The following is a 16385-nucleotide window of genomic DNA, read 5'->3' on the forward strand; positions in this document are numbered from 1 at the left end:
GTGGTCGCGTCTCGCTGGAGCAACGTGAAAAAGACGCGTGAGTCATCGCTGACTAGATGTAATACGTAGCGTCACGAAAGCGAGAGGTACAATCGCGCTGACTCAATCAGATAGAATAAAGATATTTACTCGAAAACGAAATCTCATGCCTCTCGCACGTCAGACGCAGGTGCAAACGTACCCCCTGCCGTTCGCCTCCACCGCGCGCGCGCGCGCGCGCCCGCGTTTCCGCATTTCATTAGTAGTATCTTTCCGGAATTCAGATATCAAAATCCTTCGAGGAAGTGCGTCGTTATCGCACTGTACCAGCGATGTCGAGAGTCAACAGGGATTTCCTGACGCTACGGCACAGTATCTGTTACAGATCGTTACGACGCGTTACGACGATGATAATATCCGCGATACAAAATCACATGCCTGATGACACATCGCGCAAAATTTTTCTATAATTTTATTTAGAGTTTGATTCTTTTCTCTCAGCGAAAGAGATACGCGCGTATTACACGTTCTTTTTCTGAGAAGGAGAGACAAAGATCATATTCATCGGATCTATCATATCACGGAGGAGGATGCAGCATCTTAACGTTGAAATTTACTTTTGTTAAATATAATAAAAAAAAATAAGAAAAAAAAAACCAGAAAAATGAGTATGTGTTCTTTTTGGGATTTATTCTTTTCTGCGATTCTAATAGCTCTACGAGGTTGGCTTCCTTTTTTTTAAATTTATTAGAAAAAATAAGCAGAGTTCTGATTGCTTTCTAGAAGAATTCTATCGATTATCTAACAATCGTAATATTAAAATTGAAAACAAAAAAATTTGTCTTTTTAAAGCCCCTCTCCCCCCTCCTTGTCCTTTCATATAATGTTTCATCTAGGAATGACTAATCTGCAATACGCGTGCTTAAAGAAGCACGCGCTGTTAAAGAAAATTTAAAAAAAAAAAGAAGTGATAAACTTCATTAAACAAAAGAAGCTTTTCGCTTTTAATGCAAGAAATGAAAGTATAAGTGAGATTACGGCTTCCTTTTTTTTTTCTTGCTTAACTCTGTAGCAGAGTAATACAGCAAAGATTTCTAACGAACATTTATAACGGCACGTCGGACAAAAAGATTGGCTAGCCTTGTTTTAAGGGCTTTAATCGACCGAACTCTTTCTCTAAAGCCGATTAAGAGCTCTATAAATCTTCGGGGGGAGGAGGGGACGGGCAAGAAGCTATCCGCTTATTTGTTTCAAATTTTAACGAAGTGAAGCCAACTTTGCCGAGGTGGTTCCAGTCAGGCTCGTAAACAAGAAAGAAAGAAGCCGCTTTCTCTCCTGATTTATCTACATCCCATAAATCACTTTCTGGCGCATCGTATTATCATACATTACGGTAAGACAGATCTATCGTTGCCTATTTACTTGCGCGCCAAGGCACTACCACGGAAATATGCAATCAGCCGAAAACCGATACGAATTTGAGTTGCGTTTAACCTTCGATTCGCTCTCGGGGATAACTTGGCTCACACGATAGGCGCGACCCTGATATTTCCACGATGAACAGCGGTATTCCTGGAGATGGTAACATTTTCTATCCGCTTTGGCCGACCTCCCTCCCCCCCCCTGCTCACGGCTTACAATCTTAATCCCATAAAAAAATTCCTTCGTGCTTTAATATACAAATGTCAGTAGAATCGTATATAGATACGTAATGCATTCGTCCTTCAGCTTCCGAGCGTCGTAAAGTGCTCGCTCACGTTGCGAGTTGCCGTAATATATCCTAGAGGCGAGTGTTACTCGTGCTCGCAAGTGCTAATTTTCGACGAAAATGTGTTCGACGAAGTGTGTTGCGGCAACTCGCTCGGGAAAACGAGGTAATTCTTACTTTTCGACACGTCGCTTCGAACTATCGAAAAAGCGCCTAAAAGTCGAAAGTTTGCGCGAGCCCCGTCACGTCCGTCGGCGAGCGCGCGTGTTCCCCGACGGGGAAAACGCGATTCCGCGGGCGAGATACGTTCCGAGGTCTAGCTCGCGAGATGCCCGGTACACTTTATGCTTCCGCGAATTCGCGTAAAACGGGTAACTGGAATTCCATCATTATTGCCCCGGCGGGCGCAACGCTCGCCGACCGCTCTGTCATTCTTTCACCTTGTTCCTTGTGCGTTGCGTTCATTCCCGATGCAGAAACGCAGCCTGAAACGATGGCGGGTGAACAGTACTTGTCGATCTCTCACGTTCAAATTTCGCCCGTTCGAACTTCGCTTAACGGGATTTAACCGGCGGTGCCCGAACGTCGCGATTTTTCGACGCTAATTCGACGCATCGCTCGAGCCACCGTTCGAAATATCGCCAGAGCGCAACTAACGCTGGCACAAAAGCTGGGAAACAATGGATGAAAAGCGATCCTAATAAAATTAATGCCTGACTCGTTATGAGACAAATTGGATGAAAAACACTTCCCGGAAGGAGAGTTATGTCTATTGCAATTTGCGATGATTATTCACCTGACATTACTCAGTTGATTGCGCTGCATTATTCACGCAATGTCTACAGTCACGTGCGCGTGCGAACTGTTTAACAGAAAAAAAATAAAGAACACGGATCGCTTTACTTTAAAATATTCTTCCAACGAAATACGCAAATTACGGAATGTGAAGTAAAATTGTAGATTGTTCATCGAGCTCGCGTTACTTCCTGCTCATTAATAATCCGCTTGAGCCTCGCGACGCTGCACGTTGGCGTCGATAATTAACTCGGAAAAACCGTGAATGGTATATCAAAACTGATAAATGATTGATAAATGTTTCTACATTTTCCTTTTTAACTTCATATTCCCATGAACCGAAACAGCACTGCTGAACATCTCTGAGACTCTAATATGTTCACATTATATAATAATGTTTCACATTATATAATAAAGAGACACGTTTCTTATAAATGAATATCGGAGAAAATTCGAAGGATTAATGCATAGAAAAAAATTAGTCTTAAAGTCAAAACAAATATTCTCATATATAAACGAGAATATTATAACTTAAAAATTTTAATCCTGATTCAAATAAATTTGCGAGTCGATGCGAGTATTGCTTTTGCTCAAACTTATGATTAAAAATCTTTTTATAATATAATAAATCTTCTATAATGTAAAGATTATAATATTTTTGCTTATATATGAGAACATATAGTCTTGACTTAAGAATTTTTTGTTCTGGATGCGGATGTCGCAACGCGGTGGAGGCCGCTGCGATACAGAAGAATCGGCAAAGCCGTGAATCGTCAGGAGGAAAAGTACTAATCGATTTTCTGCGAGACAGGTCCGATCGTACCCGGATACGAGATATGACTCGGGCGAGCGAGAAGACAAGGACCGGGCGTCATTCGGACACGCACAAAGAAAGAAACCCGCCGATTCTGCGCGCTGATTGCTAAGAGCATAGCATGACTAGTCCGCCCCGCTCGCTCGTGACGCGCGTAATTGTGCGTTAGTTGCCGTCGACTTCTATCCAGTTAGCGAAGGCAATGACTCACGGCTAATGCAGGTCGCGCATTAAGAAAGCCTATCTGAATACCGGAATTTTAATTCCGTTCTGAAAGCATACCTGTCGCGTTACACGTCGCGCGATCCTTCGCGCTGGCTGTCCTGTCCTTTACGTGAAACACGATTTTATCATCTCCCACCTCGCGGTTTTACAATCACAACTCTCCGCTCTCCTCACCTTCTCTTCCTCCTCCGATCCTCCTCCCCTCTCCCTCTGCCCGTCCGCTGTCTGTCTATCGTCGTTACTTTAAGATTATCTCCGTACCGTACGGCTAAGATAACGGTAAGAACAGTTCGTAAGGTGCGACGAGAGAAAGTCCGGAGGAAACTTCTCTCCCTGCCTATCGCGTAACTTTTCCAAAGGGACGTGACACTTGGCGCCACCACGAGCATTAATCACGAGCGACCTACATTCCACGACGATATCCCGGGATATACTTGCCTGAAAGCACCTGTCCCGCGCCCTTCCTACCCCAAGCCAAATCTCGGCGCGATACTGCCACTCGTGGAACCTCATCCGTTCACGCTCGCCTCCTTCTCGTCCTATTGTCCAGAGTATTAATAACGTCCGATCGGTATCGCGTGTCCTCGACGACGAAAGCGTGACGTCTGGCGTAAAACTCCGTGGGACACTCGCTCGCTCGTAATCTGGACGACGATCGGCAATCGACTACCCGCCTCGCGCTCGCGTTCCGTCACGCCGGGCGCCGCGAGTGACTCACGTGCGTAAGAAATTGCCGGCGTGCGTAAGACGGGGGGGGCGGAGACGTTTATGAATGAAAATAACGTCGCGTTGCCACGACAACGAGAGGTGAGAGGCGTGGGTGCTCGAGGAAGCGCGCCTTCATGAATGAACTGACGCAAAACGGCTCCCCCTCGCTTGTAAACGCGCCGACCGTTCACGGAAAGGATTTAACACACCTTGCTGGTCATAAAGGGTGATCAAAGCGGCGTCGCCCTTCCGCCGCAAGTCTGTATCGCGCACACGATAAAGCGTCTCGACGTGGCACGGCGTGGCGTGCCGTCGTCGCCGCGACTCCGCGCGGATAATAAAAATAGCCGCTCAATGACGCGCCTTATCCTTGAAAGGACTAATTTTGTCGGAAGCGACGCGATGCAAGTCCCGATCCCGATGATCCCGTCGGTCGCTTGAAAGTGATTGATCGTCGCGACCGAACCGACATGGCCGACGAAAGGAAATCGATTAATCAAGAGACCCCGCGCGGAGAGACCGCGGCGCGACGTATTATTCTCCTCTCGAGCCTTCCACTCGAAAGGAGAAAAGTCCGCGACGACGCCTTGTTATAATGATTATTATTATTATTAATCCCACGTCGCGCGTAAAGGCACTATCATTATTACCTCGCTATCATTATTGCCTCGTTACGTGCGTCTCGCGCGAGGAATCTCTACGCGCGGGAGACGTGGGCAGCACTCCGCCGGATACTTTGCGAGCGTTTGCGCGCGGAAAAAGCCGCGCGCGGTCGAAGGCTTCGTCCGCGTTAAGAAAAAGATCCGTCCGTCGGTTAAAAACGCGTTCTTCTCGGCTTGCGAAAGTGTGACGACCGCGCGGTGCGGCGCGTACCTGCGGACGGACTCCCGCGTGCGTATGCGCTTCGTGCGGCGAGTAAGTAAACATGTTTAGCGCCCACTCGAGAGATTCGTGAGGATTCTTAAAAACGCGCGAGACGAGAGCCGCGCGCGGGACCACCAGAGAAGAAGCATTCTCGACTGCGTCTTCTTATCCCCCCCCCCCTCCCTCCACCTCACCTCCCCGGAGTCCACTACGGCTTCGGTATAATCGCCGTAGCGGTGCTATTGCGATTATTCCGCTTACACAGCCGACAACGGAATATCGTGTCGATTCTCAGGGGTTCTCTCACGCTTCTCTCCTCTTCTCACGAATGTGAGCCTTAACGGCTCCGCGTCATAAATACAACTGAAACTCCAGCTCGGTCGGGGACGAGCGTTAATTAGCAGCTCGACGAGTTCGCCCGTACTGTCGCGCGTACGAGCGAAGAAATATAATTCTTCGGTTTATTCCTCATTTATCGATATTATACACGTGGCGCCGGTGTGTTCGGTGTGTGTTTAACGAAGCGTCGAATGCCACACACGGTGTGTGACGCTGAACAGAGAAATGGGAAATGGATTCTGCTGGAAAACGCGGCGGCACGCGCGCCGGCAAAGCCGAGCTTAATTCGCGATTTTGTAACAAAATAGCGAGCCGCGCCGGCGAGCGCGGCTTTCATTTACGAACGATTAATTTTGCAATTTCGCGCACGCCCGCGCGTGTTAAATTCGTAGATCGTTTGCGCTCGTCACGTTTTCGCCATCCACTCCGCGTTGCGCCGCGGTGCAATTGACGCAACACGATTCGCGGACTTCGTTCCATTATCCCGTGAAAGCCGATCGATGATTCATCGCCGATAGGTCCCGACAACGACCTTGTTATCAATGGGCCGCCACTTTTAAGCCGTTAACCCCGTGTCGGAGGTTTATCGCTCTCGTCACGGAGTAAATCGCGGGGTCTTTCTACTCCTTTTTCTCTTTCTCTCTCTCTCTCTCTCTCTCTCTCTCTCTTTCAGCGATCCGCGGTGAAAAACACGTATGTTGTGCGTGCCCGTGTGCGCAAAAATCATCGGGGCGAGAAAATGCGATTCGTCATCGGCCTTGAATTCGCAACGGCGCGAATCACTCCCCCCCCCCCCCGTCCATCCCCCTTCTCTCTCTCTGTCTCTCTTTCTCTTTCGCGCGCGTAAAAACAGAGCGGGGGCACACGTGGAAAATAATCGAGAAGCCACAGTAGCGATGATAACAAACAAGGCAGGCACGTGGAGAGAGAGCCGGTGCATATATGCGTCGCCTCTCGTCGGTTTGAACTTGAAAATTCCATTAAGCGTCAAGGCTGCATAATCCCATTGGACTGGTACGTCCAATCAACGTGAATTTACAGCTAACTCGCGGATTTATATGAACGGACGGCGAGCGCGCGACTTGCTATTCAGGATGCGGCTTAGTTGTAAAACGCATCGGGCTCGTTAAATCGTCGACGAGCGCGAGCGCGGCTCGACGATGCACGCGCAAACGTGAGGGAAAAGAAATCCCATCGGTACGATCGAAACGAAATAATTTTCGCGCGTTCCATGGAAAGAAAGAGAACGAAAAAAAAAAAAAAAAAGACAGAAAGAAAAATGAGTTGCCTTTTTTCGAGGTCTATTTTTAATTCGTCTCTCCGAGAGAGATTGTTCAATCATTGATTTCCAATCCTTTTCAAACGTCAGTCGCAACAGTAATAACAATAACAATTCAATATTCGGTGTATACCCGCATGCGTAAATGTCTATTTGCATTGCGTTAATGCATCTCGTCTCCATTCGACTCGACAGCTCTTGATAGTTGCACTTCGAGCGAACTGCAGCGCGAATATACATACCCGAGCTTAAGTCACTCTCTGGCCGAATAATTAATTTGCATTCGCGAGACCAACAGTCGCGAAATTATTCTCGGGCGAGGGCGACCCGTTTCCACTCTGCTCTCTATTCGAGGTATACGTGGGCTCGGGTCACGGCGTCATTAGCCCTCGTTAATTAACGGTGTCGAGATAATGCCACGACGATAGCGATTGCCGCTACATCCTCCTTACTTCCTGTCGACAACACATCTCGTTATACAAATGTGCGAGCGGGCGATTAACTCGTCGGATTGAACGAGGAGGCCCGAGTACCCCATGCCCGTTTCGAGAAGTAAAGCGGCGTATGTTTGTGTTTTTCCTGTTATCGCTCCTCGCCTATCGAATCGTCTCTCGCCTAGATCTGCTTAATCGTGAAAGCGGCTCGCGACTTGCGTCGCGCGTGGACGGGATCGAGGCGTGTGCGCGATCGCGCATTAAAGAAATTTACGCGTACCGTTGTTTAACGGCCGTGACAATTAGAGGCGGAGAAAGTAAGGAAGTGGGTATTAGCAAGTCACCATCGGGAGACCTCTAACGAGACACCTTCGACGAGGTTTAACGAGGCACACCGCGCTCGCGAGGCTTAAACACGCCTGATCGAACACGGCGTCGTTCGCAATTTGCAGATTCGATCGACGCGCGCGGTGAATTTCGAGATTTTCGTGCCGGTCGGTGATCGCGCTTTAATATACCGTCCGGAAAGTCCGCTTTCGAGATCGAACATATGTCGCATGCGGAATTTGCACTCGTGCGCGAGAGACTTTCGCAAGGAAATCTCGCAGTCGACGAACGGCGAACTGTGTGACCATTCGGTTGTTGGTGCCGAAAGACAAACGACTCGGTGAAATCCACTCAATTAGCGTCGAATGAATTCGTCGAAAGAATCCCAAATGCCGCCGTTAAAAGTACGCGTATTCGCCGGTACGATTTCAGGGTCATTCGCACACATACGCGCGCGTACAATCTGCTGGACGAGAAATTAACCGTGGATTTTTCTGACCTACTTTCTTACATAATTGATGAAGAATTTGCATGGCCTTTTGATGCGCCAGCACCGACCCACCCTAAGAACATCGTTTTTGCACTTTCGTTTAATAAATGTTTAACGCGCCAGCGACCGCGAGGATCTTCGGACATTCTCGTCCTGGTTTCTATCGCGATTCATACTTTACTTTAATGTCGTGATTATTTTCACAAAATTTGCATAATCATTATACTTCCGTATACTTTATGGAGAATTTTGCTATGAAAATGATCGCTGTATTCCCGTCGCGCTTCGATTAATTTCTTATTTACTGCAATCTGCCTTGCAAATTGAGAGCAAGATTACTTCGAGTTCTTCCACAGTAAGAAGAAAAGTTATGATTGTTCAACATTTAAAAAAGTAATCAGCAAACAGCAGCAACACTGTGGAGCGCGAGAGTGAGAAATACGAAATACGAAAAACTTGTTGATTATTTCCTCGAGGGAAGGAGGATAACCTGAAATGCTTTTTGCTCCGGCGCAAGCTCAGAATAGTGGTCTCCAATAAGTCGGGTCAGTCCCGAGGGGACTTGTGAAAACGCGAGAAATCTCTCTTCCCTGCGCAATAAACCCCAATAACAAGATTTACGTGTTCGTCATGTTGTTATAACGTACGTGCATTAGCATCGACAGTCAGTTTCTCCTCGTTCGCATTTTTAGGTGCCGTTAAGTATCCAGGATTTTTTTCGAGCAGGAAGAATTATCAATTCTTATCAACAGATATAAGCAGCAATTTTTTTAAAGCGTTAATAAATTGCTTTTTCGAATATTTTAAAATTTAAAATATTTTCTCGTTCCTCAATTTTAAATATTAGCTTTTGTAAATCATAACTTTAATTTTAATATTTCTTTTTTAATTTTGTGGGGAATTTGAATCCCCCCAAATCCTCCCCCTCCCCCCAGATACATCCATCCCGATTAACAACGTCGGAACACGACGTGTAACAGAGTGCAACGCAAAAAAAAAAAAAATATCCGCGGTCGAACGCGTATCCGGACAATCCGACGCGAGGCGGATGCGAGCTGTCCTCCGCCGTGTTATTAAACGGCCCTTCCTGTTCGATGTAACGTGACATGCATGCTGATCGAACTCGGACTCGCATCGACAAGTTCCCCGGCCACGTGGGTGGAAGCCGTTGTGTGAACGCCCGACTTCGCGGGGACCCGCGGGATAGCGGATCACCCCGCGATTGTTCGAGATTGGTCCTCGACTACGATTTCTAATGACAACTCAAATTGACTCACCCTTCCCTTCTCTTCTGTCGCGTGTTCTTTGGATCGCCTACTCACCTGCAAATTAGAATAACACGGAATTAGAGTCGACACGTAGTTTCGTAACATGCACGCTTAGTCTAAAAGAAGTGTTTATTTATGCAATTACAATCGCAAATTAGAATCGCAATAATTAAATATAAAGTAAATATAAAATGAAATGAATGTTGGGTTTTCGTGAGTAGAGTTGCTAAACGCGTTTCGAGTTGCTTTGATGCTTAATGTTTTCCTCGCATCGAACGGGCGCAGCTTCAAGACATCGCACTCGCGCCGAGTGCAAGCGACTTTAACGAAGGAAGGAACGCGCCAATAAAGGCGCAAGTGCAACGACTGACAAATTACGTCGACATGTCGGTGCATTCTGCGGCGCGCTGATAAAGTCCATTGAGCTTTTGTAGCCCCGCTCGTCGCCCTTTGTCATCCTGTTACGGAGAATTGGCCACTTCGCTAAACTTCGCGGTGCGAAAGCAATCGCGATACTGAATGAAACGAGGCGGATCATCGCGAATGCACGAGCGATTAAGATCGCAAATACTTATCCGTTTCCGAACGAACGATAAGAGATAAAACTCTTTCCGATTATGCAAATGTAACGCGTCTATGAAAAATATTCTTTGTTCTTTTTTTCCATTACTCTCTTTCTTCTTTTATAATTATGCACCTTCGTTATGTTCCAAACATCAAATGGTAGGTTTAAAGTCTTGTGTAAAATTTATAAATAAATAGACTTACATTCCTGTAATTCATAATGTATGTCACGTCTGAAACGAGTCGTACAAAAAAAATATCAAGGTATGTTGATATGCATATCTTAGATGCAATCGCGATCGACCATAAAATATATGCGAACCGTTCCCATTTCTGATTGAGGCGATAAAGCTTATAATTAGCATCTACGGCTATAAAAATATTCGCGTTGGTGAAAACGACGTTAAACCGACGGGACGACGCCACGCGAAACTTTCGTAAAGAGCGTTTCGTGCGAAAGGTCGCCGTCCGCGGAATTCGCCGAAAAATTCGCATCGGCAAAGTCCCACTTGCGAAACTAACAGGGAAATCATTCGACCCACTAACCACTCCGATGAATCGTCTTACAATTTTAGCGAACGCGACGACAGTGTCGCGTAACGCGATCGTGTTACGTGTAAAAGTTAAGGATGGCAATGCCAGCGGAAAGCGCCGTCACACACAGCACTGACACCAATATATAAGTTGCAAAGTAATGAACTTCCCGAGTTCTTGCTCAACGGAGCAACAAGCTCGAACGTTGACGAACGAATCTCTGTCGCACGGCGCGCATAATCGATTTGCGATTTCTCGCGCGTCTCACGCCGAGGCAATCAGCGCTCGATAATACGCATACTGCAATTACGATCGTTTCTTATCGAATGCCGACACGATGACACGAATAGCATTCGGAGTCCCGTCGCGGAGATGCGTGTTTCCAACCTTCCTGCGGACGTTGTTACGGAAATTAAGGCTTCAGCTTCTACCCTTTTGTTTGCTCCAAATTGATGAAGTGGAAGTTCGAGTCGTGTCAATGCGCGCGTTTTATTTACTTCGCGTGCGGATCCTCGAAGAGTAACGGGGTCAGGGAATGAGTCCCGAGGGAGAGGAAACACCGACGTGTCTCACGAGGATGTCCCGAGATAACGTCGCGAAAAAGGTCGCCGAATTTTTCTAGCTACGCGATACGTTTCCAGAGAAATCCAATTATCGTCGGCCGACGGGATGAGAGCAACGGGAGACGAGCGAGAGCGAATGATAAATGGCGCGATAACGCGCCGGCAGCCGCAGATGCATTACTCCGCTGCGGCTACTGCAAACCGCGCGGAATGCGCGCATAATGCCATTCTTTCATGCGCATATCTGAAAGGTCGTCGGATTTCGGATGAGCGGTCCATTATCAGAATGCACGATAAGGCATTCGCGCGCATGCAATTATCGATAATACCGCGATCAATCTCCGCAATTTAGACTCAAGGAGAAAATTGTCGGTTCCTCCTCTTCCTGACGCGTCCGACAAAGGAGCTCCGATCTCGACGAGAAATCGAGAAAAATTGCTTATCAAGATTTTAAGATCTTAATGTCACAAAATCGCAAGTTAGATCTCCCAATGAAAAAATTTTTTTTTTTTGCGATTTTCTCGCGACACGTCTAAAAAAGCCTCGTTCCCCCCATCCTGAGCGTGGCAATAATAAGAATATCACTGCTTGAAAATCTCTCACCGTGGAGAACTTGACGTTCAGGAAATCGTAGTACTTCACCAGGAACTTCATCGTGCAGCCTTCGACGATCGGCGCGGTCAAAACTTGACGTAAGGCGAGATCGGCGTCTATCAAGTGTCACGTATGTATCAGTATAATGCGAGCCGTCAGACACGACAGACGCGTGTGAGAAAACGAATTGCATTAAATTGACGAGAGAGAGATAATATAAAAACGCTGATCTCTTGATAAACTCAGTCTCGGGATGCCCAGTGTGTTATCGGCGTAACGCTGCAAACGTTTCGTCGGTTATCCCCCCCCCCCCCGTTCTCGGTTCCGCGAACAAGCCGGATAAATTCTAAAAAATCGAGTAAATCGGCAATTACACTTCGCGTATGTTATCCAGATCAATCTTTCGTCCTCCTATCTCGCGGGAGAGAGAGAGAAAGAGACGTGATTCATCATGAGCGCGCGCGCGCACTAATTACGTCAAAAATTCGATATCAAGTGTTCTCTAACGAGGTAGAGACGACCTCGATAAGTTTCCCGCAATTTTGCGTTGTCGATTTTTAAGAACAGGATGTACGACTCAATCAACGGGGGAGAAGGGGAGGGGGGGGAGGGAGGAGGATTGTCGTGACCCACTAGAAATGTTAACTCGCGCTAAAAAAGCGCGTAGCGTTACGCAACTGGTCGCGTGATGTTACGATATAATTGTGACACGACGCGCGTTTACACGCCTCGGCCAACGCGAGGAACCGACGACGTGGCGCGCGTGCACACGCGTGCAAACGCGGCAAAGCGCGTTGCTGTTCGCCGTCCGCCTCAAACCGCCGCCGCTTTCGCTAATGCATCGTGAAAAAATACCACGCGCGCACGCGCGCGAATACTCGCATCGTGGAAATATATACAGAGGCGCGTGTCTCGCGGGAGATACTGCGTGAGATCACGCGAATTACTTAAATTTTTCTATTAGAAAGCAGCATATACGCGAGAAGGAGTCGAAAGTATCGCGAGGTTCGTTTTGATACACACCTCGCGGCTCGATTACGTAAGTCCCTTTTAGTCAGTCACTTGTATAAATTGTTATCGCGTGGGTTCGCACGGTGGGTTTAAGCACGCAGAGGATTGCGCTTATCTCCGTCGTCACAGTTTCGAATAAATTGCCCGCACTATCAATTACCTTGGCACTATCGGAAGGGACTGTAGGACGACAATGTCAATTACCAGCGATCGGCCAGCAATTCGCGAAAGCGCGCACCGTCCAAAGATCGACCTACTTTCCGACTCCGAAGGTGGCGGTGCGCGCGATCGATCGAGCCCTCGAGAACGTATATTTATTCACGCAATGCCAATTAATGTCGCCGTTGCCGGCGCGTGGATCGCCATAACGATAACTCGCTTCATCAAGGGCCGGATCGATCCGCGGATTAATTACGCGGCACACTGCACAAGTCGACGTGGAAAATCGCGAAACTCACTCTCTCTCTCTCTCTCTCTCTCTCTCTCTCTCTCTCTCTCTCTCTCTCTCTCTCTCTCTCTCCCTCTCTCGCTGTGTTTGCTCGCCGATCAGCTGATCAATCTCGACGTGCGGTGCGGCGTTACTGGTGTTACGCGTTCCACTCCGTCGTTACGCAATCGGTCTTCGTCGCATTTAAAGCCCGTGACGAGGAACCGCGCACGAATATGTGCACGCACGCATTCCGGTGCGTGCCCACCGCGCACTTACGCAATCGCGGCCGCGGTCTTCTCTCCGGCGCGGCGCAGCGCGGCCGGCTGACCGTTTATTTGCGGTGGATCGAGAGTGTGCGTTTCCTTTCGTGGACCGGCAAAAGCGAGCCTCCGGCAAATTCGGAGTACGAACGCTCGACCTAACATTTCCCGACGACGGCGGCCTATCGAGATGCGATCGAGATGATATTTGTATTGAGGCGAGAGATATCGACAGGTGTAACGAAAACGTGAGCGTCGGTCTGTCAGCGGCCTAATTACTTCCGAGAATTTTATTCGAAAAAATAAATTTGCATTTTATCGAGATAACATTTGAGTAATTAAATAATCCTATTAAACATTTAACTATTATTATGCCAAAGGAAATCGCGTGAATCACGAAAGTATTCGCAAATCACGCAAAGTTATTTTCATCCGCGATAATAAAAATACACCGGACAGTTTATATCGTAATAAAATATTCATTTTTCGACAAAAAGATTACCAGTTTTTCTAGTACGCCACGGCCCAGTTCAAGAACGTAGTACAGCAACAATATCATAATTTCACTCGATACGTTTGACAACCACGTGCGCGCCATCGACTGACCCGCCATTCTCGGAATGACTTCGAGCGAACCGGAAAAAAAAATAAAACGCGAAACAAAACACAAAACAATACGTGTTTGATCCACTTGTTCAACAGGGAATTATGTCAAATCGAGGAATGCCAATTAGTAAGGATTGAGAACGCCGATGGGAAAACACATGTGGACAATCGCTTTATCGCAGAAATACCCGTCCCTGGGAACACTCGAGAAACACGACTCAATCGACGAAATCGCCCAACCAAGCACATCGTTGGACGCGACTAAGGGCGTGAAGTTACGTAACGTGTGCGAATGCAAGCCAGCGAGGCCCATGACGTCGCGATGTAGGCCTCAGCGACGTGCCAGAAACGAAAATACTCTCGACGAGAGAAGAAGCGGGCGAGCGGGAATCGCGGGCGTTCCGCGTCTCGGGGAGCTGAAATCGGGGCTGTCGCCGCACACTCGGCTCAGGTCGACGCCGTAAATGGCCGAGAAATGTCTCCCGACCCCGGATGTGGCGCGACCTCGTCGCGCTTAGGGCTAAAATTCGTGGGCGCTGCTGGCCTCGAGACGACAATAGGAGCGTTTAACTTTAACGGAGTATCGAGGCTCTCATATATTTTGCATCGTCAGGCGCAGCGCGAATGAACAATGCTCGATACGCTTTGCAAAGGTAACAAAATTAAGAGATAATTAAGAGAATACACCGACGTAAAATCTAATTGTATTTTAATTGTAATTTATAATCATTTTGTAATTTATGATAAATATCCCTGTTTTTACTCTTTTAATTTGTAATTGATATTTTTATTTTTTAATTTAAACCCTGTATTTTATCGAACATCGAAATTAGACGCAAAGGATCGTCAGACTGTAATGAAATTAACTTGCTTGTTGCTCCGTATTTGTAGCCGATTGGATTTAATAATTTCAACCGCGAAACTTGTGCGGTTTCGCGGGCACGTGCACGAATATGCGTCCCGTGGAACGTTTCCGATACAAGGGGAGAAACAAGAATAAAGGTCGAGGGGTGCATTGTTAAAAATATTTTCTGTTTGAGTAGCAACGTACACATTTCGAAAAGCTTTTCGAGCTTTTGTCGGGATCAATGTATTGGAAATACAACAGTCGCGTCACGGAATGGAAATGCCAGAGCACCCTTATTTTGCGAAAAATGTACGATTTTTTTTTTAAGTGAGAAATGTCAAGTGAGAAATGTCAAGTGTGAAATATCGGGAAAAAAGTGAAGATGTGCGTATATTTCATGCGGTATATTTCGAAATATCGCACGCGTGTCTCTCTGCCATTTCTATTTCCCCGCGTTTGCACGTGCCCTATATTGAAATTGTAAATGACAATGCAACAAAGCACAAAATGGAATAAAATATAAATTTATATTCCGCGCAGGCATATAAACATCTTATATAAACGTCAATATTTGAATAGATCTTTTAAAATAAAGCATCGCCGCGACATTAGCGAAGCGAGAAATCACCTCGAGGCTTAAAACAATTTACTGTTTTGATTGCGAGGCGAGTTAGTAATAGATCTAATTAACGCACGGCAGGAAAAGCGATATTTTCTCTCAAATATCGAAGTAATCCTCTCGAATCGCGGAGAAATGTCGAAACGATCACGCGAATGGTTTGCCTACCGAGTAACGACGTTACGCAGCTTTCACGTGATCGCGAGGCGAAAAAAGATCCGATTAACCATTTTTGCGATATTGTGCGGCCGGTTGAACGTGATGTAACGCGTGTTCGTGAATTTAAGAGCAGCTGCTATCGAATGCTATATTCACTTTTTATGAATCTCCCACCCAGCGCCTGGCTATCTCGCGCTCCTTTTAGCTTCTTTTCTCGCGAAACCAGTGTAACCGGTTGAGCGTAAGGCCGGTAGGCAACGAGCGCGCGCGTTCGTAAGTTCAATACGAGACTCCCTTGTACTTTTCTTTCCTTCGCGGAATTTCATTAAACGTTAACATCAATTACCTGGAACCTCGGACGGCGGACAATGAGAACGATACACACACACACACACACACACACACACACACACACACACACACACACACACACACACACACACACACACACACACACACACACACACACACACACACACACACACACACACACACACACACACACACACACACACTCGTATTCTCGGATACATTATACGCTTTGTTAAATGCGCGTCTCGCGGATTAAGTTTGATCATTTCGAAAAAAGAGAATGTTGGAAAGCTAAATTTTTCAGCCAGGAAAAGCTTTTTAAGAAGCTAAAAGCGAATTGTTTAATAAAATAAATATTAAATTACGGAATTCTGTTGTGTACGCTTGGAAAAATATTTTACCGTTAAACAACCGTTTAACCGCGTACATTCCATTTATAATGTACGTAATAAAATGAAAAATGTACTTATTTAATTAATGGAACGAAAGATGTCCCGTGAGAATTATTTTCCAATGAAATGTCACAAATAATAATTACGTGTCATTGAATAAAAAAAAAGACAGCCATATCGAAACTTTTAATTTATCCCATTTAATTATTTTCAGAAAGATCGAAGTTACTTGCTACAAGCTGGCGTGTTAGTGAGGAATTCTAT

At 46.6% G+C, this 16385-nt stretch overlaps 1 protein-coding gene across 2 annotated transcripts in view; it reads right to left on the reverse strand.

Annotated features, from left to right (window-relative positions):
• LOC105432539 (uncharacterized) overlaps positions 1 to 16385 on the reverse strand; it is a 149440-nt gene that overhangs the window by 43099 nt on the left and 89956 nt on the right. The window contains exon 3 of one of the 2 annotated variants that reach the window (XM_089085574.1): positions 9240 to 9284. The exons of the other annotated variant lie outside the window; for it this stretch is intronic. Within the exon in view, the coding sequence (XP_088941700.1) occupies positions 9240 to 9284 (45 nt within the window). The remainder of the gene's footprint in view (positions 1 to 9239; positions 9285 to 16385) is intronic. 2 annotated transcript variants of the gene reach the window in all.

Source organism: Pogonomyrmex barbatus, unplaced genomic scaffold (genome assembly GCF_055798465.1).
Source record: "Pogonomyrmex barbatus isolate J1 unplaced genomic scaffold, ASM5579846v1 scaffold10, whole genome shotgun sequence".
Classification (NCBI taxonomy): Eukaryota; Metazoa; Arthropoda; class Insecta; order Hymenoptera; family Formicidae; genus Pogonomyrmex; species Pogonomyrmex barbatus.